The following is a 27,592-nucleotide window of genomic DNA, read 5'->3' as shown; positions in this document are numbered from 1 at the left end:
TCAATAAGGTATTATGAAAACAATGAGTGGACATTATTGTGAAAACAAAGAATAGCCATTGTTTAAAACGACTGTCATAGGATTTACTTTATGAAATGTTTTTCTGTATTTAAAGATGTTTGGCAGAGGGCATGTTAGCCTCGTGTCAGGTGTTCTGAGGTATTTCAGCCCACATGATCATTTGAAATAATTCCGCCCTATAATAATATCATATAATGTGCTCAATTACGTATATATGGGACAGAACTTCCTTGTAGCTCACTCTCGCCTTTTAACCAGAGCTAACAGATCTGCTCTTGAGAGCCAGGAAAACCGGACGTTCTGCGCCATGCTCACACACATATACGATGGGGAAAACATCTGAGCCATCTGACGTGGAAGGATTTATAGGTTTAAGCGAAATTGCTTTCCCAACAGTGAGATGAAATACCTCGGATGTTTCAGTGTGTATTTGTGTCTATAGTATTTCTGGCGCGAACGGTACCAGGGATCATGTCTGACGCACATACAAAGTTCTCACAGTAGCCTTTATTTTCTGAAACGAGACTTTTGGACATCTGGGTCCAGAACGCTGTCAGTGTGGACACTATGCCCACGGATATCCTCCTACTGCTGCTGCTACTTGCCTCGGTGGTTGGCGCATCTGTGAGGTCGGTTGGTCCAAGGGGGCATGTGCTTCAGAACTACAGGCAAATCAGGTAGGCTACATGATTGATGTGTTTGAAATGGTCATAGACTAATATCAATCACCACAGGCATCACTTGATATGTATTGCAAGATGCTCATGGACATGCATAGGATATGCTAATGAATACTGAGAATTATGCTCTATTGTGAAAGTGTACTTGGCTGCTTCTACCTCTGCTGTGAATATTATTGGCGGGTACATTTTTGGCAGGTAAGCAGGACAATAAGCGAGGGAGGACTGCAATCTATTTGTGCTACCACCAGCAAAATCTCATTGTAATTAAAAGTGATTTTTAATACACCAATGATGTCACCGTATTGATATGTTGATTTATAGGCTAGTAATTCGCTCCATTTGGGCGACATCTAGTACAGTTTTCCCCAAATTCCAGTCCTCAAGTAATGGCTCATTTCATAAACATCACTGTGGGAAAGTTTACACGTTAATATGCTTTACTTTGCTGCCATGTAACTGGTTTCACATTTGTCTCCAGTGATTATAAGTTCAAATAGATTTAAAACTTTTTATTTTGAGAGTGAAAAATGACATTTTTTTATTTTATAATAATAATAATAATATATGAGAGACGAAAAACTTACAGTCATGTGTGCCATTCTATTTACCCCACTGATTTGCTTGATATTAACAGTTAACAATTAATACTTAATAAATAGTAAGACATTTCTGATCTATTAATGCTGTGTTTCTGTAAAGGGATGGTTTCCACTCTAGCTTCCTGCAGTTAGCCTGGGCATATGTTCAAGGAAATGGGTTTTGCTAGAGATAGCTTGAGCTGACAATGACTTGTTCTCAACTAGCCTACCTGGTTAAATAAAGGTAAAATAAAAAATAAAAAAAATACTTGTAGTGTATTTGAGGTTTAAAAAGGTTTCAAAGATGTGTAATTTCCACTTTGAAATCTCAGACTCTATTTTCTCTTACGTCAAATGTATCAACCACTACAAAAATGTCCATTAATTGTACCCCAACAGCACACATTTTTGTTGTATCCCCAGACAAACTCACCTGATTCAACTCACTTGAGGGCTTGATGATTAGTTGACAAGTTGAATCAAGTGTACTTGTCTGGGGATATAACCAAAATGTGTGCTGTTGGGGGTACAATTAACGGACATTTTTATAGTGGTTGATACATTTTGGCAGGTAAGCAGGACAAAAAGCGAGGGAGGACTGCAATCTATTTGTGCTACCACCAGCCACGCTCAAAATGACAATCACTTTCCCTCCCTGCTGTAAGTAGCATCATACCATTTAGATGAGATTTAATAATAGCCTTCAAAACAGAAATTCATCTGAAATTGGTTCATATGCTTCTCTGTAGGGGACCTTATATATACATATATATATATACATATATATACACACACACACACACACACACACACAAAGGTATGTGGACACCCCTTCAAATTAATGGATTATATAGGGTGTATACACTAATGGTCAAAAGTTTTAGAAGACCTACTCATTCAAGGGTTTTTCTTTATTTTTTACTATTTTCTACATTGTAGTATAATAGTGAAGACATCAAAACTATTAAATAACACATATGGAATCATGTAGTAACCAAAAAAGTGTTAAATATAAAATATATTTTGATTTGTTTGAGATTCTTCAAATAGCCACCCTTTGCCTTCATGGCAGTTTGCACACTCTTGGCATTCTCTTAACCAGCTTAACCTGGAATGCTTTTCCAACAGTCTTGAAGGAGTTCCCACATATGCTGAGGACTTGTAGGCTGCTTTTCCTTCACTCTGCGGTCCGACTTCACTGAAAACTCCATCACTCTCCTTCTTGGTAAAATAGACCTTACACAGCTTGGAGGTGTGTTGGGTCATTGCCTGTTGAAAAACAAATGATACTCCCACTAAGCCCAAACCAGATGGGATGGCGTATTGCTGCAGAATGCTGTGGTAGCCATGCTGGGTAAGTGTGCCTTGAATTATGAATCAATCCCAGACAGTGTCACCAGCAAAGCACCCCCACAACATAATGGAGACTTTTATCTCCCTCACCAACATCTGCTATCTGAGCAGCTAACTGATCGCTGCAGCTGTTTATAGTCTATTGGTAAATAGCCCACCCATTTTTACCTACCTCATCCCCATACTGTTTTTATTTATTTACTTTTCTGCTCTTTTGCACACCAATATGTCTACCTGTACATGACCATCTGATCATTTCACTCCAGTGTTAATCTGCAAAATTGTAATTATTTGCCTACCTCCTCATGCCTTTTGCACACAATGTATATAGACTCCCCTTTTTTTATACTGTGTTATTGACTTGTTCATTGTATACTCCATGTGTAACTCTGTGTTGTCTGTTCACACTGCTTTGCTTTATCTTGGCCAGGTCGCAGTTGCAAATGAGAACTTGTTCTCAACTAGCCTACCTGGTTAAATAAAGGTGTTCTCAACTAGCCTACCTGGTTAAATAAAGGTGTTCTCAACTAGCCTACCTGGTTAAATAAAGGTGTTCTCAACTAGCCTACCTGGTTAAATAAAGGTGTTCTCAACTAGCCTACCTGGTTAAATAAAGGTGTTCTCAACTAGCCTACCTGGTTAAATAAAGGTGTTCTCAACTAGCCTACCTGGTTAAATAAAGGTGTTCTCAACTAGCCTACCTGGTTAAATAAAGGTGTTCTCAACTAGCCTACCTGGTTAAATAAAGGTGTTCTCAACTAGCCTACCTGGTTAAATAAAGGTGTTCTCAACTAGCCTACCTGGTTAAATAAAGGTGTTCTCAACTAGCCTACCTGGTTAAATAAAGGTGTTCTCAACTAGCCTACCTGGTTAAATAAAGGTGTTCTCAACTAGCCTACCTGGTTAAATAAAGGTGTTCTCAACTAGCCTACCTGGTTAAATAAAGGTGTTCTCAACTAGCCTACCTGGTTAAATAAAGGTGTTCTCAACTAGCCTACCTGGTTAAATAAAGGTGAAATAACAAAAATAATCATAATAAACACGTCCACCTTCATATTTTACGATGGGAAATACACATTGCGGAGATCATCCGTTTACCCACACCGCGCCAAAGATCTCAAATTTGGACTCCAGACCAAAGGACAGATTTCCACCGGTCTAATGTCCATTGCTCGTGTTTCTTGGCCCAAGGAAATCTCTTATTCTTATTGGTGTCCTTTAGTAGTGGTTTCTTTGCAGCAATTCGATCATAAAAGGCCTGATTTATGCAATTTCCTCTGAACAGTTGATGTTGAGATGTGTCTGTTACTTGAACTCTGTGAAGCATTTATTTGGGCTGCAATTTCTCAGGCTGGTAACTCTAATGAACTTATCCTCTGCAGCAGAGGTAACTGGGTCTTGCATTCCTGTGGCGGTCCTCGTGAGAGTCAGTTTCATCATGGCGCTTGATGGTTTTTGCGACTGCACTTGAAGAAACTTTCAAAGTTCTTGAAATGTTCCTTATTGACTTCATGTTTTAAGTAATGATGGTCTGTCGTTTCTCTTTGCTTATTTGAGCTGTTCTTGCCATAAAATGGACTTGGTATTTTACCAAATAGGGCTATCTTCTGTATACCCCTCCTACCTTGTCAGAACACAAGTAATTGGCTCAAACGCATTAAGACAGAAAGAAATTCCACAAATTAACTTTTAAGAAGGTTCACCTGTTAATTGAAATGTATTCCAGGTGACTACCCCATGACGCTGGTTGAGAGAATACCAAGAGTGTGCAAAGTTGTCATCAAGGCAAAGGGTGGCTATTTGAAGAATCTCAAATATAAAAGATATTTAGATTTGTTTAACACTTTTTTGGTTACAACATGATTCCATATGTGTTATTTCATAGTTTTGATGTCTTCACTATTATTCTACCATGTAGAAAATAGTAAAAAATAAATTAAACTCCTTGAATGAGTAGATGTTCAAAAACTTTTGACCGGTAGTGTGTATGTATATAATGAGGAGGGAATTACTTGAATTAGATGCTGGCATGATGCATTTAGACTATAGCTCTTCACATCCATTTCTATTTGTGGTGAAGCTAGGCCTATATCCACATTCTTAGGTATAGGCTATTATTGTATAGGATATTTGTTTGTTGACCTGAATGAGTAAAGTCATATTTTAATAGTTTGTGCTGGGACTATTTATTAAAATGTCAGTATTTCACAATTATGTATGTATTGATATGTGTTATTTATGTAGCTGGGATTGGATCCTGATGCCTACTGCATTATAGAGGGTTTTGTTTGGTTGATGCAAGGTGCGTGGTTAGAAAAATCACTTAATCAGATTACGTAACCTACATTTATGGTTATTGTTGTGGCTTTGCTACCTGAAGGTTATCCGATTGGAAAGCAAAAGAGCAAAATCTCATTGTAATTAAAAGTGATTTTTAATACACCAATGATGTCACCGTATTGATATGTTGATTTATAGGCTAGTAATTTGCTCCATTTGGGCGACATCTAGTACAGTTTTCCCCAAATTCCAGTCCTCAAGTAATGGCTCATTTCATAAACATCACTGTGGGAAAGTTTAAACGTTAATATGCTTTACTTTGCTGCCATGTAACTGGTTTCACATTTGTCTCCAGTGATTATAAGTTCAAATAGATTTAAAACTATTTTCATTTTTATTTTGAGAGAGAAAAATGACCTATTTACCTGATTTGCTTGATATTAACAGTTAACAATTAATACTTAATAAATAGTAAGACATTTCTGATCTATTAATGCTGTGTTTCTGTAAAGGGATGGTTTCCACTCTAGCTTCCTGCAGTTAGCCTGGGCATATGTTCAAGGAAATGGGTTTTGCTAGAGATAGCTTGAGCTGACAATGACTTGTTCTCAACTAGCCTACCTGGTTAAATAAAGGTTAAATTAAAAATTAAAAAATACTTGTAGTGTATTTGAGGTTTAAAAAGGTTTCAAATGTGTGTAATTTCCACTTTGAAATCTCAGACTTTATTTTCTCTTACGACAAATGTATCAACCACTACAAAAATGTCCATTAATTGTACCCCCAACAGCACACATTTTTGTTGTATCCCCAGACAAACTCACCTGATTCAACTCACTTGAGGGCTTGATGATTAGTTGACAAGTTGAATCAAGTGTACTTGTCTGGGGATATAACCAAAATGTGTGCTGTTGGGGGTACAAATAACGGACATTTTTGTAGTGGTTGATACATTTTTCGTAAGAGAAAATAGAGTGAAATTTCAAAGTGGAAATTACACACATTTGAAACATTTTTAAACCTCAAATACACTACAAGTTTTTTTGTGTGTTTTTTTTTCACCTTTATTTAACCAGATTGGCTAGTTGAGAGCAAGTTCTCATGTACAACCGCGACCTGGCCAAGATAAAGCAAAGCAGTGCGACACAAACATTAACACTGGTTGCACATGGAATGAACAAACATACAGTCAATAATACAATAGAAAAAGTCTATACACAGTGTGTAAAAATGAGGTAGGATAAGGGAGGTAAAGTTGAACATTTCCCTTTCAGGTCAACAAGGGAAAAACAAGCTTTTATTTTCTGAAACTGGACTTTTGGACTGATTGCAGTTATCCATCAACAGGGTGATCAAATGAATATCCGACATCTGTAGTTCAATGTGGCTGTGCACGGGTATGCCATGCAGTCGCCTATGTGGTGCTTTGAATACAGCTGGCCCCTGTCCAGTCACATCGGAAGGACTGTAGTTAACTTTTCCCTGCAGTGCTTCTTCGCTGCAACCCTCACACCACATCATGTCATGTCTCAGTGCCCCAGGACTAAAGAGACAGCAGGTTTTCTAGTCACATCAGTGACCTTCTGTAGGAATAGATGTTGGTCGCAGCACGTTAACCATCAGCATGGCTTTTGCCAAGTGCTTGTCCTGACCAATCAAATCACTTCCTTTCCCAGACACCTGGCACCTCACACGCAGGACAAACTCCTCATCGTATTGGCCCAATGTATTCAAACGTGTGTGAACAGGCACTGTCTGTGTGTCTTGCGCTGTATTGCACAAATTACACTGCGCAAATGAGGGCCCACAGTCCATTTGGTTATAAAGATTACACTGTACTATGTTTAAATAGCGATGATCTCCTGTAGGCCTTGCGTTGATCCTTAGATATTGCATCAATTCACATTTGATGTGCCAGATGTCTGCTTAGCCACAAATGGATGTTCCAGCCTCACCCTTATCGTGGGGGACCAATCCCTTAGCACAATGGACCGGCAGGGGAACTCATTGAAGATCATTGCATTACTGACTCAGTCAGTGCCTGCCTAAAACAATCAAATCAACGATACTGTCATGTTATTTAAAATCCCAGAGGCATCTGCTGAGAGAGTTAAGATTACGTTGCTTCCTGAGGCTTATTGAGAAAGAATTTAGCAGATTTGTGTACACCTTCCACCTTTACTTTCCATTACAATACCTAGAGAGGATCATAGTCCAATATTAATCCTCTCTGACCTTGTGAGAAGAATATGGCTTTGATTTGTTTGGAACTGTTTATGTGGGTGATGATTCCAGTGGTTTTCTTATTTAAGCAACATGATGTTTGAAGCATTATTTGAGATTTGCAAGTCAAAAATAGGAAATGGCTTCGCATATCAGTGTCGGCTTGTCGTTAAGATTTTTTAGGTCAACCACCTTTGAGGAGCTTCACTCATGCCTCTGTCTTATTGCCACCAGAGTTCTTTCTACCGAGGCTTTTCATTTTAAGACCAAGCTTAAGCTGCTTGGAATGTTTATAGCTTTGAGTATATAGGCATTACGAGCCCGATTCAGACATAGGAAATGTACGCCTTTCCTATGCACTTCTCAATAGTTGGTATTCAGACTTATCTTGCGCAGGTATGTAACAGGATTTGCAGGCGTGGTGCCCTTGCGCACGCTGAATACATGTAATTAAACCACTGAAACCCTCCCACATGCTTGCCATCATATTTTCTCAGTACATTCAGTACGTTTTTTTAGTACATTTATCTAAAGCCATCCCTTTAAATGTGGTGTACCTTTCATCTTAATTTTCTCAACAGACTGACTAGAATATATGGAGAGAACAGGTTCAGAATATTAGGGATCAATGAAAGAAAGCCATGTAAACACACGCATATTCATCTCCTTTTCAGCACCAGTTGGTAGATTTAAAAATACTCTGATCTTGTCTATTATTTTGGGTTAGGAACATATTCATGAATAATACAAAAACAGGTTTGGAGGACCTTTACGCCCTAAATATATTGGTGAATCAAAAATACAGTGGTTTGATTCCTCCTGAAAGTTGCATTATTCAATTGTTCAATCTATGAAATATTGGAAGGTGAGGAAAGTTTGAACAGTAGTCCTATAGATCTACCCTAATAATCTTTACTATAATCAAGGAAGTGTGATGACAACGGTCAAGTAGTCGGGAACCATGCGCCAGTCTCCAGGTTTAAACTTCCACGTGTGGACTGTGTTCCATAATGATTCAAATAGGCTCCATGTCCCAAATTATTGCACAATGTTATTATACTATTGCTATCGAAAGTGACAGTGGAAAGAAAGGTAAACTAATGATGTAGTGGAATGATGGAAAATGTAAAGAAACTAACACTAAAGTGACAGTTATAAATGTATGTGGGTACAAAAAATGTCTAGAATAAAAAAAATATCTAGAACTTAATAGGGTTCTTCAGCTGTCCCAATGGGAGAACCCTTTGAAAACCCCTTTTTGGTTCCAGGTAGAATTATTTTGGTTCCAGAGGGTTCTACATGGAACCCAAAAGAGTTCTACCTGGAACAAAAAAAGTGTTCTACATGGAACCAAAAAGGGTTTTTCCTAATGGGGACAACCGAAGAAACCTTTTGGAACCCTTTTTTCTAAGAGTGTATAAGTGACGTGGCTACCGAGAGTGGCTAAAAAACAACAACATTTAAACAGTGAAAAGTCCGGGCAATATAATTGACACATTCAAGAAATCCTAAATCAACTCAGTAGATTTGGCACTATACTATCATTTGCACATGGCTATACAGAAGCCTTTAGCTTGGATCTCCACATTTCATCCAGCATTTTATAAACTTCACTGTGGAAAAGTTGATATGTTGTTAAGCTTCAGTTGACTGCCATACAACCTGTAGCTGGGGAGACATAACATAGTAAAATAAAATTCAGGACACTAAAAGTAGTATGATATGTTATATTTGGTTGGCCTATTGTATGTATTCATTTGTGGATGTCCATCATTCATTTCGCATGATATGTTACGAATTAAAATGTGTATGATATGTTACTAAGTGCAATATGTGCAATATGTTATGCATGTGCAATACGCGTGATATTAATTCCAATTTTTGGTGGGTAATGTTAGCTATACATTAAGGTTACGTTTTTTTAAACCTTTATTTAACTAGGTAAGTCAGTCAATATCAAATTCATATTTTCAATGACAGCCTAGGAACAGTGGGTTAACTGCCTTGTTCAGGGGCAGAACGACATATTTTTACCTTGTCAGCACGGGGATTTCATCTAGCAACCTTTTGGTTGGTGTTGGGATAAAGGGTTAAGGTTAGGGGAAGGGTTAGCTAACATACTAAGTAGTTGCAAAGTAGCTCAAATGCTAAAGTTGTCCTTGATGAGATTCGAACACGTACTGTATGATAGATGTTCGCGTTATACATCCACCCACCCTCCTTTCATTTTTTGCCTTAAGTAACCTTCTTTCTGTCTTATGTAGCCATACCAAACAAAACATATCATACTAATTTAAGTGTCTCAGATTTTTGTTTACTATGTTACGTCTAGTCTATGAGACCAGCCTGTGCCATGTGACTGGTTTTACAGTTGTATCCAACTATCATAAATTACAACTAGAATGTAGCCTATGGAGAAGGCATTCAGAATGGAGACCAATAAAATACAGTCATCAAAACATATGCGTTTCGGAACCCATGCATAGATTTAAAAACACTGTTGTTTCACAATATGTAGGTTTCGGGAAGTTTTCATGGTCCCTTGGCAATCATGAAAAAATGGGTTGAGAGTCTTTACGCACAAAAGAAAAGGAAAAAGGTGGTTTGATTCGTTTAGAAAATTGCTACATTCAGTTCTTCAAACCATGGTGATGTTGGAAGATTAGTGTACATAGAAGTATGATAGGGAGAATAGTGTACAATACCCTGGTCTATTGCCCACACTCATCATGGAACTGTGTGATGACAAGTTTTGCATCATGCGTCAGGTTCAAACTGCTTGGTGTGCGCTTATTTAATTAGCCAACATGTCGTTTTTTTTTTACATTAAATATGGTAAACTGTTAGTGATCCCCAGCAACAACCACCGTGACAGCATTTACAGAAGAAGAAGAATGAAATGAAATGTAGACTATACCAACTGAAGGGATCCAACAGTACTACCCACGGACGATATTGAAAGTGGCTAATATTTAACATGATAGAAATAGGAAACAGAGAAAGTCTGGATATATAATTAAAACATTGGAGAGTGACCGAAGGTTAGATTTTCCACGACTGTTATTGCGTAATGCTTTGCATCATCACATTCACATGTACCCATTTGGCTTGCGTCTCCAAGTTTCATCCCTTGAAGTTAAAAGGTCATACAATTTCAATTCTGCATAATGGCTCATTTCATAAACAATCACTGTGGGAAAGTCGAAATGTTAATATGCTTTACTTTGCTGCCATGTAACTGGTTTCACATTGGTCTTCAGCGATTATAAATTCAAATAGATCTAAAACTATTTCATTTTTATTTTGTGAGAAAAAAATGACCTACTTACCTGATTTGTTTGATATTAATAGTTAACAATTAATACTTAATAAATAGTAAGACATTTCTGATCTATTAATGCTGTGTTTCTGTAAAGGGATGGTTTCCACACTAGCTTCCTGCAGTTAGCCTGGGCATATGTTCAAGGAAATGGGTTTTGCTAGCGATAGCTTGAGCTGACAATGACTTTGTGATAAAAACCTACAGCTGGCATTCCATAGACAATATGTGGTGTGTGTGACCCGAGATAGAGATAGCCTGGAAGAGTTTAGAACAATCCCTCATTGTTTCATCTTCATCCTGGCATCTGGGAAACTAAGCCGGGTTGGGGGCAAAACAAAATCCGTGCAGATAACCAGGAGATGAACCCAAGGTGGCTTATGATGCCAACCAATCAGCATGGGAAGGGTGGAACCAGCCCTGTATATGCATTTTTAGGTCTCCAATATAAGATCTCTGTTATTTTCATTATCAGTTAAGCTCTCGGCAACACACTCAAGAGTGTGGGGTCGACAGCTTCATTATTCCAATAATTAATCGATATTTTATTTATTTTACTAGGCAAGTCAGTTAAGAAAAAATTATTATTTTCAATGACGGCCTAGGAACAGTAGGTTAACTGCCTGTTCAGAGTCAGAACGACAGATTTGTACCTTGTCAGCTCGGGGGTTTGAACTTGCAACCTTCCAGTTACTAGTCAACGCTCTAACCACTAGGCTACCCTGCCGCCCCGATATTAAATAAAGATGATAGTTTGAAGAAATTACCGTCTCTCTCAGTATGAACGTCCATGACCATTTCCAATCCCCATATCCAAACAGCTTACTCGTTTACTTAGCTATTTTCAATAGTTCTTCTAAATTTGTATATTACAGTGCATATATCTGAAAAAATAAAATAGATATTCCACTTGGAATCAACAGGTTGCTCGACCTTATTCGTCCTTTCATCGCTTAAAAGTGGTGGAATTATGAGGGAAATAAGTCAAAGTCAGAATGTGGCATATCTGTAGACACACCTTTGTCACACCTCCATTTCTGTGATCTCCACTCTGAACGAATAGCCGGTTGAAATGTGTTACCTCATGCCTAAATTCAAGGTCAGAATACGTATAGTGAGAAAAGTGCATAAAAGGGAATTAACTTCCATTTTAAGCATGAATAACTCAAAAGGGGCTTAAAGTTATTGTATTTTTTTATTAATTTTTTATTTTTATTTCACCTTTATTTAACCAGGTAGGCTAGTTGAGAACAAGTTCTCATTTGCAACTGCGATCTGGCCAAGATAAAGCATAGCAGTGTGAACAGACAACACAGAGTTACACATGGAGTAAACAATTAACAAGTCAATAACACAGTAGGAAAAAAGGGGAGTCGATATACATTGTGTGCAAAAGGCATGAGGTAGGCGAATAATTACAATTTTGCAGATTAACACTGGAGTGATAAATGATCAGATGGTAATGTACAGGTAGACATATTGGTGTGCAAAAGAGCAGAAAATTAAATACAGTATGGGGATGAGGTAGGTAAAAATGGGTGGGCTATTTACCGATAGACTATGTACAGCTGCAGCGATCGGTTAGCTGCTCAGATAATGATATGAAACTATATTGTTCTTCTACAAAGAAGGTTGTCTTAAATTGGAAATTCATTGCAAATCATAAATGGACCAAATCAGTCAACCTTTGACCTGACAGATTCTAAAGCAAGGCAAAAAGTCCTCTGTAAACTGAATTTGCTTAGTGTCTTTCTGACACCAATTATAGAATAAAACATGTTTTGTGAAATGTACAGTTCCAGTCAAAAGTTTGGACACACAAAACTATGAAATAACCAGGAGTTACCTCTATTGCAGAGGATAAGTTCATTACAGTTACCAGCCTGAGAAATTGCAGCCCAAATAAATGTTTCACAGAGTTCAAGTAATAGACACATCTCAACATCAACTGTTCAGAGGAAATTGCGTGAATCAGACCTTCATGGTCGAATTTCTGCAAAGAAACCACAACTAAAGGACACCAATAAGACAAAAAGACTTGCTTGGTCCAAGAAACACAAGCAATGTACATTAGACCGGTGGAAATCTGTCCTTTGGTCTGATGAGTTCAAGTTTGAGATTTTTGGTTCCAACCGCTGTGTCTTTGTGAGACACAGAGTAGGTGAACGGATGATCTCCCCATGTGTGGTTCCCATCGTGAAGCATGGAGGAGGAATTGTGATGTGTGAGGGTGCTTTGCTGGTTACACTGTCTGTGATTTATTTAGAATTTAAGGCGCATTTAACCAGCATGGCTACCACAGCATTCTGCAGCGATACACCATCCCATCTAGTTTGCGTTTAGTGGGACTATCATTTGTTTTTCAACAGGACAATGACCCAGCACACCTCCAGGCTGTGATAGAGGTGATGGAGTGTTGCATCAGATGACCTGGCCTCCACAATCACATGACCTCAACCCAATTGAGATGGTTTGGGATGAGTTGGACCGCAGAGTGAAGGAAAAGCAGCCAACAAGTGCTCAGCATATGTGGGAACTCCTTCAAGTCTGTTGGAATAGCATTCCAGGTGAAGCTGGTTGAGAGAATGCCAAGAGTGTACAAAGCTGTCATCAAGGCAAAGGCGATTTTGAAGAATCTCACGTTTTCATTTGTTTAACACTTTTTTTGGTTATTACATGATTCCATATGTGTTATTTCATCGTTTTGATGTCTTCACTATTATTCTACAGCGTAGAAAATATAAAAAATTAAGAAAAACCCTTGAATGAGTAGGTGTGTCCAAACTTTTGACTGGTACTCTATATGTTATGAGGGAATCATATCATAATTCCCAGATTAAGATTATTTCTAGAGAAAAAGATTACATCAGTGAAAAAGATATGGCAGAATACCCTTTGCCCTTTTAATCCCTTAGGTCAATGCTAAAGTAGTGACTCCTCTAATAGCCTGGAGAATATTCTCCTAAAGAGCTTCTAACCTGCACACTCAAATTGAATGGTGCTCAGTAGTCCTAGCAGCTGCATGGACAAAACAAACATGGAAATGGCACTCTATTCCCTATATAGTGCACTACTTTTGACCAGGGCCCTATCCTACTGTACTTCCTACTGTCAAGTAATGCTTTAAGCAATGCCCTGGTCAGCAACACTACCATCAAGTGGATGAATGCTGGTGCAAATTGATGGTAGTGTTATTTTCGAAGATGTCTCAACGCACATGGGACTTGGGAACAACTCTTCTGATGGGCTGTTTGAATGGACTGTCATGTTGATACAGTGTCCTTTAGATCCCGTTTTTCTTGTTTCTGTTATAGATTCAAAAGAGAAGTACAGTTGGCAGTAAAAGGACATGAAAAGGTTGGCAGGTAAGAATTCTTAATCAAAATACAGTCTCCCTGACAGAGTTTAGTCCAGAGGATCTATCAACACTGGATTATTTACTTGGTTATTTTTATTGAACAAAAATAGAAACGCAACATGCACACATTTCAAAGGTTTTACTGTGTTAAAGTTCATATCAGGAAATCTGTCAATGGAAATAAATTCATTAGGCCCTGATCTATGGATTTCACATGATTGGGAATACAGATATTTATCTGTTGTTCACAGATACCTTAAAATAAATTGGCCTCGCAATGGGCCTCAGGTACTCGTCACGGTATTTCTGTGCATTCAAATTGCCATCAATAAAATGCATATGTGTTGGTGTTCCGTAGCTTATGCCTGCCCATACCATAAACCCAACTCCACCATGGGGCACTCCGGTCACAAAGTTGACATCAGCAAACCGCTCGACTACATGACGCCATACACTTGATATGTGGTTGTCAAGCCGGGTAGATGTACTGCCAAATTCTCTAAAATAAAATTGGATGCAGCTTATGGTAGAGAATTGAACATGAAATTCTCTGGCAACAGCTCTGGTGGACATTCCTGCAGTCAGTATGCCAATCGCATGCTCTCTCAAAACTTGAGAAATCTGTGGAATTGCGATGTGTGACAAAACGGCAGATTTTAGAGTGGCCTTTTATTGTCCCGAGCACAAGGTGCACCTGTGTAATGATCATGCTGTTTAAGCCGCTTCTTGATTATCTTGGCAAAGGAGAACAGGGATGTAAACAAATTTGTGCACAAAATTGGAGATAGCTAATGAAACATGGGACCAACACTTTACATGTTGCTCTTACATTTTTGTTCAGTATACTTATTTAAGAGTATAGCTTTTGTTAAAGTGGAACTGACAGCATTTTAGCTAAATGAAATCTCATTAAAATCGGTTCATATACACTCACAGGAAGAATATGACAGTTTTCTAAGCGAGCACTTAGATATGGTCATTTTCACGTTTTCATAAATTCGTAAAATGTTTGGGTTCGACGTATAGTAGGGCATTTGTGAAAATTCTAAAGCAATATCATGTGGGAACGAGGGCCGTGCGTTTGCAGTAAATAAAACCTAATAAATACATGTCTTGTCCAGGACCGGAGTCTACGCAGACCGGTGCGCCATAACCAATCAGAGCTACAGTAGGCCTTCATGCAAATAAGGCATTTGCCACACTGGACTATCATCATTCACTTTTAACTGGACCGTGTGGTTACAGGCAGTAGCAACAGAGTGGCTTTAGATCATTAGAAAGCAATCACTCGGCTACCTGGGGTGGCAGGTAGCCTAGTGGTTACAGCCTAGTGGTTACAGCGTTGGGCCAGTAACCGAAAGGTTGCTAGATCACATCCCCGAGCTGTCATTCTGCCCCTGTACAAAGCAATTAACCAGCTAGGCCGTCATTGTAAAGAAACATTTGTTCTTAACTGACTTGCCTAGTTAAATAAAGATTAAATATATATATCTTTTAAATGTCAAAATTACACCTGAATGGATTTCTGCAAAAATGTAAATACCACAGGAGTCCTCTTACATTTGGGAACTTTACCGTCTATTGATCAAACAACCCAGTTATGCACTTCAACAACAACAACAACAACAAGATCAACAGCTAATGCTAGCCAGAGCGAGATGAGCTAAAATCTAACGAGGGAACATTAGATAAACCCTCTCAAACCTTTTCAGCCTGTTGGCTGTCAAAAAAACTGATAAACGATGGGGAATAGTAGTCTGCTCGTCCTTCTGCAGCTTGCCTTCCAATGCATGCTTGTCCCAACACACGTTTTGACAACTGAATGGTAACTTGTCTGCCGCGCCCATTTGATTGATGCCAAATACTTTTGAATGACAACTAAGGGTGCGTTCGTGAATTGCCTCCGGTGAAGCAGAGTGCCCTCTGGGTCGTTCGTCAATTCAGAGTGTCGTCAGATTGTCCGTTAATAAATTCAGAGCGTTTTGCTCTCCAAGTGTTTCAGAGCGCACACTGCACTATTGGCACTAGATGCTCTGCCAAGGAGGAGTAGGGTCAATCCAAGCGTTCCTCACAACGGTAGTGAAGCACCCAAACTAACTGGCTAAAGTTGGCTAGCTTGTTAGCTACTTCTCGACACAAATGAGAGAACACCTCACTCTGACCATTTTACTCGCCCTAGCAGAGCTGGTTAGGCTGTTTACATGTTATCTAGAGCGTTTGTGACTAACTGTGCTGCGGGTAACAATTTAATAACTTTTTTGTCAACGTTTACTGATACCGGTCATATTTAGCGGGTGTTGCACATTCGTAAATTCATCAGTTATTCTGCGAACTGGCACACTCAGACGAAAGTGCTCTGAAATCGGAGTAGATAACCAAAGTGAATTTACCAATGCAAGAGATATGCTAACTGGATAACATTCGTTCCAAGTTCAGCATAGCTAGCTAGAAAAGTGATTCCCATTTCTTGCTAGCTAGTCAAATGACACCTGCATCTCTAGCTGCAGCCACCGAAAAGCGAGATGAAGGGAAAAAGTTGGTCATTCACCCACTCCTCCAATGACATGACATCCTCCCTGGATAACAGTTGAACGACTGTTATCCAGTTAGCTAACTCTAGGCTCCAGTGTTTAGCTTACTAAATAAATAGCTACATAAATAAATACGCTAGCCTATTGGCCCACTTTATGACTGACTTGTGATCATTTCCTTTGCTAGTTTGATTGTATTGGCATTCCCAGCCCAGTTACATTCGTCCGTTTTTGTCCAAAATATTGAGTCATTGAAACTGTAACAGTGCATCCTGAATGGATGGAGACAGAAAACAATGTACCAAGCCAGCTGTGATTTACAACCTGATAGCAATATTTTTTGGACTACCAAGAAATGTATTGGTGAATTATACACTGCTCAAAAAAAATAAAGGGAACACTTAAACAACACAATGTAACTCCAAGTCAATCACACTTCTGTGAAATCAAACTGCCCACTTAGGAAGCAACACTGATTGACAATAAATTTCACATGCTGTTGAGCAAATGGAATAGACAACAGGTGGAAATTATAGGCATTTAGCAAGACACCCCCAATAAAGGAGTGGTTCTGCAGGTGGGGACCACCGACCACTTCTCAGTTCCTATGCTTCCTGGCTGATGTTTTGGTCACTTTTGAATGCTGGCGGTGCTTTCACTCTAGTGGTAGCATAAGACGGAGTCTACAACCCACACAAGTGGCTCAGGTAGTGCAGCTCATCCAGGATGGCACATCAATGCGAGCTGTGGCAAGAAGGTTTGCTGTGTCTGTCAGTGTAGTGTCCAGAGCATGGAGGCGCTACCAGGAGACAGGCCAGTACATCAGGAGACGTGGAGGAGGCCGTAAGAGGGCAACAACCCAGCAGCAGGACCGCTACCTCCGCCTTTGTGCAAGGAGGAGCAGGAGGAGCACTGCCAGAGCCCTGCAAAATGACCTCCAGCAGGCCACAAATGTGCATGTGTCTGCTCAAACGGTCAGAAACAGACTCCATGAGGGTGGTATGAGGGCCCGACATCCACAGGTGGGGGTTGTGCTTACAGCCCAACACCGTGCAGGGCGTTTGGCATTTGCCAGAGAACACCAAGATTGGCAAATTCGCCACTGGCGCCCTGTGCTCTTCACAGATGAAAGCAAGTTCACACTGAGCACATGTGACAGACGTGACAGCCTGGAGATGCCGTGGAGAACATTCTGCTGCCTGTAACATCCTCCAGCATGACCGGTTTGGCGGTGGGTCAGTCATGGTGTGGGGTGGCATTTCTTTGGGGGGCCGCACAGCCCTCCATGTGCTCGCCAGAGGTAGCCTGACTGCCATTAGGTACCGAGATGAGATCCTCAGACCCCTTGTGAGACCATATGCTGGTGTGGTTGGCCCTGGGTTCCTCCTAATGCAAGACAATGCTAGACCTCATGTGGCTGGAGTGTGTCAGCAGTTCCTGCAAGAGGAAGGCATTGATGCTATGGACTGGCCCGCCCGTTCCCCAGACCTGAATCCAATTGAGCACATCTGGGACATCATGTCTCGCTCCATCCACCAACGCCACGTTGCACCACAGACTGTCCAGGAGTTGGGGGATGCTTTAGTCCAGGTCTGGAAGGAGATCCCTCAGGAGACCATCCGCCACCTCATCAGGAGCATGCCCAGGCGTTGTAGGGAGGTCATACAGGCACGTGGAGGCCACACACACTACTGAGCCTCCTTTTCACTTGTTTGAAGGACATTACATCAAAGTTGGATCAGCCTGTAGTGTGGTTTTCCACTTTAATTTTGAGTGTGACTCCAAATCCAGACCCCCATGGGTTGATAAATTTGATTTCCATTGATAATTTTTGTGTGATTTTGTTGTCAGCACATTCAACTATGTCAAGAAAAAATTATTTAATAAGAATATTTCATTCATTCAGATCTAGGATGTGTTATTTTAGTGTTCCCTTTATTTTTTTGAGCAGTGTATTAATCATGCATTGAACTGCATCCATCTATTCTGCAAACAGCGCCTTACTGTACGTCATGGAATTTTGAGTCAAATGTAACCTATTTTTAAACCTCTTATAAAGTTGGTTTTGTTGCATATTGCTAGGAATTTAATATTTTTTACTGACATTGATCGTTTGTTTAATTTCTGCAAAGTTGTTAAAACGCTGTCAGTTCCACTTTAAATTATACTCAGAGTATAAAATAGTCGGCTTTGAAGCCTTTTACCAAGCCCTGTGCAATCTAGCCTGACATGATGACCACACCGCTTAAGTCACGTGCGCGAGCGTTAAAGAATAAATGTACACATACATTTTATTCAACCATTGCACCCACACTGCTTGCGCACGTCAACGAGCGTCTGCGTAGCACTAAAATAGAACTTGGTTGTATTTGTGATGCTTGACGCGCTGCAAGTACCCGCCTCTCCCGTCTCCTCATTGGTTTTTAGGAGCATATACACAGTGCAATGATTGAATAACGTGTATGTGTACATTATTTTGCAACGCTCGCGTCGGTGTGGTCAGCATGTTATCCTTAGCATGGGCAGGGTCAAGGTAAGTTCATATGCCCTGTGATGCATAGTTCCAACTTGATATGAAAAACACTGCCATAATTAATTAACCCTCATGAATATAAACATAATTCTATGGATATTCTGATAAGTTTATATTTTGTAAACCCTTTTGCCTTCTGATTGTTATTATTATTATTATTGTTATAGGACAAAAACATGTTGTATGTAGGGTTCCATTCGATAGGATGGTTGGTTTTCATATAGCCTGAGTGCCAGTCTGTTTGTGCTATCATGACAACTTGTCACTCATTGTCATACCAAACATGTTTGTGGAGTGGAGTTGGCAAGAGCACAAATTGATCCAGGACAGAATAGTCTTGACAGTATGCTTGAGGTTCAGACACAATGAAAATAAGTGTAATTTGAAACCGTTTGTTTCATTAGTCATGTTTTTGTCCCCTCCTCACAGCCCTATACTGAGAAGGATTCCAGATATCACCAAAAACACCATGAGTAATTCAGAACGGCTCTTAAGCATAAATGATCACGACTTCACAATGAGGCCTGGCTTTGGAGGTGAGGTTTTTTTAAGTGCTTAATTGCGAGCCTTACAAATCTATCATTATCGTCATCATCCTACTGTACAGTTCACCGATATTTTCTGACATACTTTCAATTCTTACTTAATCATGATTTATCATTAAGTCGTTGTTAAGTCATGCATTGATGTCGATGACAGATTTTCTGAAAAGTTACAGCTGTTTTGTTTTACTCAAGTGAAGATATAGGCCTTTATCAGTTCTCATAAGCGGATATACACGATGTCTCGTGCTGCAGTGTGCCTTGAATTGATGAGATAACCAACTGGGATTATGTCTGCTGTGATTAATTACACAGTAGTAGCACCAGTCTGGAGCTCAGGGTTTCGATAACACTTCTCTGACTTCTCTAATCTGAAGCCTTCTTGGGACCCGAATCCAGCTACTTCTTACTGATGGATTCATCCCAAAACACCAATAAAAGGGGATACATTGAGATGTAAATTTAAGTCCAAAAATGATTAAGATTCCAGAATAATCTATACAGACAGTGAATTGTAACAGACGTAAACACAAAATGCAGGGTTATAATTCCGCGGTGGTGTTTAAAGCGAGTGAATAGTTGATGTGTGATTGCTCCATGTGATATGACATATTTTACAGCATACTGACTCAACCATGTATTAACAATATAGATGCAATATGTCTGATATATCATCTTGTGTGAATCTGCATGCAACTTGAGCATGCAACAACATTGCCACATCATTTTGTACTAAGAGGCAATGTAGGCTCTCGTATGTAGGCTCTCGTATGTAGGCTCTCGTATCTTTGACTGTTTTACATTGTGGTTATACGTACATACAGTACCAGTCAAAAGTTTGGACATACCTACTCATACTCATCAAGGGTTTTATTTTTTTAACGTAAAACAAAATGTATTTTCTACATTGTAGAATAGTAGTGAAGACATCAAAACTATGAAATAACACATATGGAATCATGTAGTAACCAAAAAAAAGTGTTAAACAAATCAAAATATATTTTAGATTTTAGATTCTTCAAAGTAGCCACACTTTGCCTTGATGACAGCTTGTGTTTTTTTGTAGGGCTCTGGATGAAAGGGACTAGAGGAGAAAAAGCTCATGGTTTTTAATAGAATTGTCTGGATAAACATGACCCTTAAATACAGCTTCATAATCCAGACAGTTTAGTATTACAGCATTTTGGATGTATAATTTTAGATAGCCATTGACCTTTTGTTTTTGTCTGTATTTAATGATGTACTGTCAAGATTACCCCTACTCCGATAATTAACTATAGAAGTTATTTAAGGAAACGAGTTACATAAATGTTAACATATCTGATTGGTTTTGTTATAGTGCTGTCAAATAATATATATTGTTTTATCAAGTTAGTCACAGGATTTGCTGTGATTAATCGTGATTTCTGTGATTCATTGTGATTTCAAAAGTGTGCTAAAATTGAACTCTAACTTAGGATTTTTTTATAAACACAAGAATATTGACATCTTGATTTTGCTCAAAGTAAGTAAGCTAAACCCAGTAAATTGATAAAGCACACTTTCTTTAACATCAAGCTTAACTTGTTTTGACGTCGCATTGTTGTTTTAAGCTGTATAGATTTATAATATAATAATAATAATATATGCCATTTAGCAGACGCTTTTATCCAAAGCGACTTACAGTCATGTGTGCATACATTCTACGTATGGGTGGTCCCGGGGATCGAACCCACTACCCTGGCGTTACAAGCGCCATGCTCTACCAACTGAGCTACAGAAGGACCATTTATGGATTTGAGATGTTTTCAGTTCATTTTGAACACTGTTTTTTTAAATGAGTGCCCGACATTTTTCAATATGGACCTCAAGTTAACTGATTAGTGACAGCCAAATGGAATTAGTTTACTTATGTGTTACGTGTTGTCCTTTGAATTAAGATCAGATTTGAGTTGTGTATCTTTGCAGGACCTGCTGTTCCAGTTGGAGTTGATGTTCAGGTGGAAAGTCTGGACACGATCTCAGAAGTTGACATGGTAAGTGGTTCAATACATTCTGTGAGCTGTGATGTAAACCAAAATAAAGCATCCAAGATGCATAGATCATCCATGATTTGAGGATTTGGAAAGAAGAAGGCAAGACAATATGTGATGGCTCTGTTGAAATACCTAGCATTGTCATGCTCTGTGTTTCAGGACTTCACCATGACCCTGTATATTAGACACTACTGGAAAGACGAGCGCCTCTCTTTCCACAGCACCACCAATAAGAGCATGACCTTTGACGGGCGCCTGGTCAAGAAGATCTGGGTGCCAGACATGTTCTTTGTCCACTCCAAGAAGTCTTTCACACACGACACCACCACAGATAATGTCATGCTGAGAGTCTACCCCGATGGCAAGGTGCTCTACAGCCAAAGGTAATTCACCTGGTCAGAGTCAAACTATAGTTTTGTTCTCAGTTTAAAGCATACTGGTGTAATGGAAGAGGTTTAGTGAAACATACTTCTGTGATGATGAGTAACATTGCTTGAGACTGGAAGACTTGATAATAATAGATCGGATTTATATAGCTTCTTTCTACCTACTGAGGTACTCAAAGTGCTTTACATAACATGGGAGAAAATCATCTCACCCAGGGGCGACTCTAGCCTTTTGGGGGCCCTAAGCAAGATTTGGTTAAGGGACCCCAACCTACATTTTACATACAGGAGCATTTACAGTAGGGTTAAGTGACTCAATCAAGGACAAATAGACAGATTATTCACCTAGTAGACTCAGGGACTCAAACCAGCAACATTTCAGTTACTGGCCCAACACTCTTAACCGCTAGCCTACCTGCCGCCCATAGGGCTCTGGTCAACAGTAGTGCAATTAATAGTTTTCCAATTTGCCAAAAATACATTTTACTGGGCCCCCTCTTGATAGTGGAGAGAAATAGTTTACATTTAAAGTTCTACACATTTTGCCATTGGGTAGAGAGAACATTTTGCAGTTTTATTGCTAATTTCTTGCAATTTCCTGTAATTACTTATGCCATGCTAACATGATCTGAGTGAGAATGACTAACGAAATCAATGGGGGCTCCCTGGAGATCAGGGCCCCTGGGCATGTGCCCTGCGTGCCTGTTTGGTATTTGGTCATGATAGTTGGCTAGACTAAATACCGATCTAACAATTGTTAGATGACATGGCCTGAGTGACTGTCAGTGACAGACATAATAAGAGAAAAAGTAATTATGCACACATTTTGAAATTGCACCTTGTGTATTCTACTATTCTTACTCCCAATAGTAAGTTGAGAACCCACTGAGTTCCTAAAAAATTGTAATGTTTTTGGTCAGGCCCCGTAGTGGCCGGGGGCACTAAGCAACTGTTTATGTCGCTTATGCCAGGAACCAGCCCTGACTTCTTCCACCACCAAGGTTTTAGCTAAGCAGATACCTTTGTGAACTGTAGAGAGTACAGTAGCTTGTTACGTAAAATTAATCCAGAAAAAGCCGACAAATTATGGGTGAAATCTAGTTTGCTAGGTCTGATCACTATTTGGAATGGAATCAACTGAAGAGAAGTGTGTGGTGTTGTAAACACTAGTCTTTGCCAACTGGCAATTTACCCCCAAAGTGATTTCATTACGCAAATCACATAGCTGCCAGATGAGGCAGGCTAAATTTAAACCTTCCATTCTTCTTTTTTTTTCACCCATGAGCAATTTGCAAATGGTAAAGTGCTGTCATGCTGTTATTGTGGGATCTATATCCTGGCCAAGTGTGTCTATATATTTAACTTGACCAATAAATAGACATGCAGTTTGTATCATCACAACACCATTTAATGAATGTGGTGATAAACTGCTTGTCAGTAAAGTATAGGCAAGCTGCAGGAAGAAAGTGAGTTTGTCATGTTAGTGAGTAATCAGAATGCTGGACCCAAGAGAGACACTGAATTTGTAATCCAGTTGGTCCATTTGAGAGTGTAGTCAACAAGAGCCAGTATCAAGTTGTCTGTGTCCGTAGCGCCCTCTGCTGGCAGTCAAAACACACTGCATACAGTCTTCTTGACACCTGTGGACACGGATAGTCATTAACACTTCCATCACTGGTGGAGTCAGCGATCCTGCTCCCAAAACTCTGGTTTTGGGACTGTGAAGTCTGCCCTGGTAGACACACAGGCCGTCTGTAATCCCAATCTTGCGGTGGATTATAGGATTTCTCTGTCATTACGGATGTATAGGATTTGTGGAGGGACAGGGTGGTGTGTGTTCTACTTTAGATACAATGCAGGCTCATCATTAGGGTTAATCTCTCCGGGGGTTGGAACCAGAGATTTGACAGACAGAAACAGATTGGGAAGGGGATTAAATACCTGTTTACTATACGTGGACCTCCCTCCCAGAGGATCCCGTGTAGCAGCGGGTCTCTTCTATACTGAGCTGGATTATCTCTGCTATTTTCATGTATTCATCCCTGCCTTGGGGGCTCCAAATCTCCTCAAACAACGGACTCTGTGTGTACTGTATGTGTCTGAAATATGATATACAACAACACATATTCACCCACATCCCCCAGCCCCAACCTATTTCTCGTTGTATTATTGTATCTACATTACTCAGTGTATTTCTTGACCTATAGGACAGTCCTTCCAGGATTCTGCGATCTGAACAGTATTATTATAATAATTTTAACAATTCCCGCATATTATGTGTGGGCTTGTTAATTTGACCAATCACTTCACTAGTTCTGCATAAAACAGTCAAATCATCGCAATAGTAGCGCAAGCAACTGAACCATCACTGCAGTACAAAAAGAGGGATCGCAATTTCTGTAGTGGAAAATCGGTTCAAATATGACACAATGAAGAACTTTGAATTCAATTATAGACTTTTAATACAAGAGTATAACAAGCCGGAGAGCCCCGCGGGACCCACACCCTCCAGAGCTCTCGCTCTTCCTTTTATATCCATGCATACATCATCAGTTCATCCCCCAATGCAAATACAGTTACATCCCAATCTGTGCGTCCTGCTTGTTCAGCCCACATCTGCTTTCGGCCAGATAATGATGACAAGACCCTTGTTTTGACCTAAAGATAATATACGTCCCTCTTCCCGTGGCCTGTGTTTTAGACCCTGTAATTAACTCCATGTGTCCCTTTGCATGTGTCTTTCATCTCCTCCAGCTTCAGTGTCCAGCTGCCCTGTGATTGATGTCTGTAATCCATCAGTTGGTCATTTGGCTGACCCCCTCCTTAGACAACCTCTTTGATCTTTGTATGTCCAGCTGGTCTAGGCTGGACATACTGGTCTTAGTGTTCCCAGCTGCCCCATACTCCCATGGCCTTTATCTGCTTCCTGCACCATACAATAAACAATGCATTTTACCAGAACAGGAAATTAACCCATAAGTGTATCTTTCTCTTGTGTTACTATAATCATGTATGTCATTTCTCCCACACAATTTCTACCTATCGCCGCACATTTACCCCATAATATGGTTCAATCAAGCCACACATCGACACACTTTTTCCTTTGTCAGTGCATTTTCATGACAAATTGGACAAAATGATTTCATTTTGCCATACAAAATGTCAGCACTGCTGCTGCAAAATCAAGCATTTTTGTCTGCAAAATATACATGTTTTTTCCTGTGAAAACCCCAGAGAACTACTAATCTTAGCCCGAGTGCCAGTCTGTTTGTGCTAAAATGTCAACTCCTTGTCACTCATTGTCATGGCAAACATTGGCCGTGGCAATGACAGCAAGAGCGCTGGCAAATGCACAAACAGATCTGGGACCAGGCTGTACTCAGCTGTCTGTGTTGTGTTCTCACGCAGGGTGACAGTGACATCAATGTGCAGCATGGACTTGAGTCGCTTCCCTCTGGACACACAGACCTGCTCCCTGGAGATCGAGAGCTGTGAGTCTCTGCTCGGATGACTTCACTTCCATTTTGACTCTCTCTCTCTCTCTCTCTCTCTCTCTCTCTCTCTGCTGTCACATTCAATTATATAATATAATGCACCTGTTCATAGACTCTTGTTTCAAGTGGTGGACACTGAACAACATGCCCCTTTCTTTTTCAGATGCGTACACGGATGACGATCTGATGCTCTACTGGAAGAAAGGGAACAATTCCCTGAGCACTGATGAAAATATCTCCCTCTCCCAGTTCCTCATCCAGGAGTTCCAAACCACCTCAAAACTAGCCTTCTACAGCAGCACAGGTACAGCACTGAAGGCTGAAACAGCACATGCTGTTCACTGTGATTTATCAAGGTTGGGTTTCTGTTATGCTAATACAATGCATTGTATATAACATATGTAATAATCTTATCCTCTTCCCTCCAGGCTGGTACAACCGTCTGTATATCACCTTCACCCTGCGACGCCACATCTTCTTCTTCCTGCTCCAGACCTACTTCCCTGCGACTCTGATGGTCATGTTGTCCTGGGTGTCCTTCTGGATCGACCGCCGGGCCGTCCCGGCCAGGGTTCCTCTGGGTGAGTTAGCCCTTAGTAGTCCAAGATTTTAGCCAACGCTTGTTCGAAGCTTATTATGATTCTGTCTTCTACAGTGTTGATGTTTCGTTATTACAAAGCCTAAACACCACTGATATTCTGCTTTCGGTAGCATATCCTGCTGTGTCCCTAAGTTTCAATCTTTCTGAACAGACGTTGTGTGTTGTATCAGGTATCACCACGGTGCTCACCATGTCCACCATCATCACTGGAGTCAACGCCTCCATGCCCAGGGTTTCCTACATCAAAGCTGTGGACATTTACCTCTGGGTCAGCTTTGTGTTTGTGTTCCTATCGGTGATAGAGTACGCTGCAGTGAACTACCTGTCTACGGTGCAAGAACGGAAGGAAAAAAAGCTACGAGAAAGGGTAAGTGCCATTTTAACAATCCCATGGATCCAAAGTGTCAGTTTCTCAGTCTGTAAAATATGCCCCTGGGAAGAGTTGACCATTTAAAGTTCCTCTGGAAAAAGTGTAGGCTAGATGTGTACAGTATGCGCTTGTCGGATGGAAAATGTGGGTACTGTAGCTCGGGATCAAACCCAATCTCTGTGTCTGTCTGCAGCTGCCCTGCACCTGTGGCATGACCCACCCGGGCATGATGGGCAGCTACAGCGAGGAGGACGTCAACAACACGGGGAACTATGGCTGTATGCTCGAGGAGAACGGCGCCATGAAGCAGCAGAGGATGATGGTCCATCTGGACATTGAGGAGAACAACCAAATCACAGGACATGTGGGCTCCAGTGCCTACAGCAGCATGTGGGTCGACACCCACGCCATAGACAAGTACTCCCGGGTCATTTTTCCTGGGTCGTATACTCTGTTTAACATCATCTACTGGTCCTGCTATCTCTAAAGATGCACAGAATGGAACGGAGGTAGTTTTCCCAGATGTAGAACTTTCAAAACACAGAAAGTGTCACAGTATGTTGCAACACCCTTTATACTGTGACACTTTCTATGTTTTGAAAGTTCTATATTTTGAAAATGTGATTGCTGACATCCAAAGCATTTTGGGACTGTATCAACAGTGGACTAACGCAAATACCAAAATGTAGATTTTGAGCAGTATTTTCCTTTAAGTGAGGGAACAAAGCTATACCAAATCATTTCTGTAACAATAAGTACATTATTGTGCAGTTTAAATGAGAGTAGCATCCAGAATTGCAGGTCTTGGCAACTTTGTAAAACGTTAATGCAATGTCTATGAAAACAGTGTCCAAATGGTTATTTCAAACTGTGCTATATAATTTCAGGGTATCATTTTGTGTATTTTGGTTTCAAAATGGACCATTACACCCACTTGATTTGTGTTCCCCCTTTTCTGGATATGCTTGAATATGTATTGAATAACAGTACTTGTAGTGTTTTGGCATGAATCTGTTAACTGGTTAAAAATGATTCCATGCATTTCTTTCCATTTCTGTGCACCCTTCTCATTTATTTTAGTGTTTGATTCAACATGTGGGACAGGTTATTGACATTTTTATTTTGTCATTGATTTAAATGTTTTCTTCTAATGGCTGTTTGTGAATTATGTACATTATTCTTACATTTAGTTCATAGGCTACATATTTCTTATATGATGATGACAGCTTCATTCACGTGCAATGAAATCTACTGGACTAACAGATTGAAGAAAACCCTAAATATTATTATCAGTAGACTTTTGTC

The 27,592-nt window shown here is 40.0% G+C and overlaps 1 protein-coding gene across 1 annotated transcript; it reads left to right on the top strand.

Moving 5' to 3' along the window:
* The first annotated feature begins 246 nt into the window (after positions 1-246).
* Positions 247-26,774, top strand: LOC118386722 (gamma-aminobutyric acid receptor subunit rho-1-like). The gene is made up of 10 exons (XM_035774475.2): positions 247-698; positions 13,772-13,822; positions 19,309-19,415; positions 21,369-21,436; positions 21,596-21,819; positions 25,231-25,313; positions 25,480-25,620; positions 25,745-25,897; positions 26,088-26,284; positions 26,481-26,774. The coding sequence occupies exons 1-10, from the start codon at positions 589-591 to the stop codon at positions 26,772-26,774; spliced, it is 1,428 nt and encodes a 475-aa protein (XP_035630368.1). The 5' UTR covers positions 247-588.
* Positions 26,775-27,592: the final 818 nt, after the last annotated feature.

The sequence above is a fragment of the Oncorhynchus keta genome, chromosome 8 (assembly GCF_023373465.1).
Source record: "Oncorhynchus keta strain PuntledgeMale-10-30-2019 chromosome 8, Oket_V2, whole genome shotgun sequence".
Lineage (NCBI taxonomy): Eukaryota > Metazoa > Chordata > Actinopteri > Salmoniformes > Salmonidae > Oncorhynchus > Oncorhynchus keta.
This window is presented reverse-complemented; position numbering and strand designations above follow the sequence as displayed.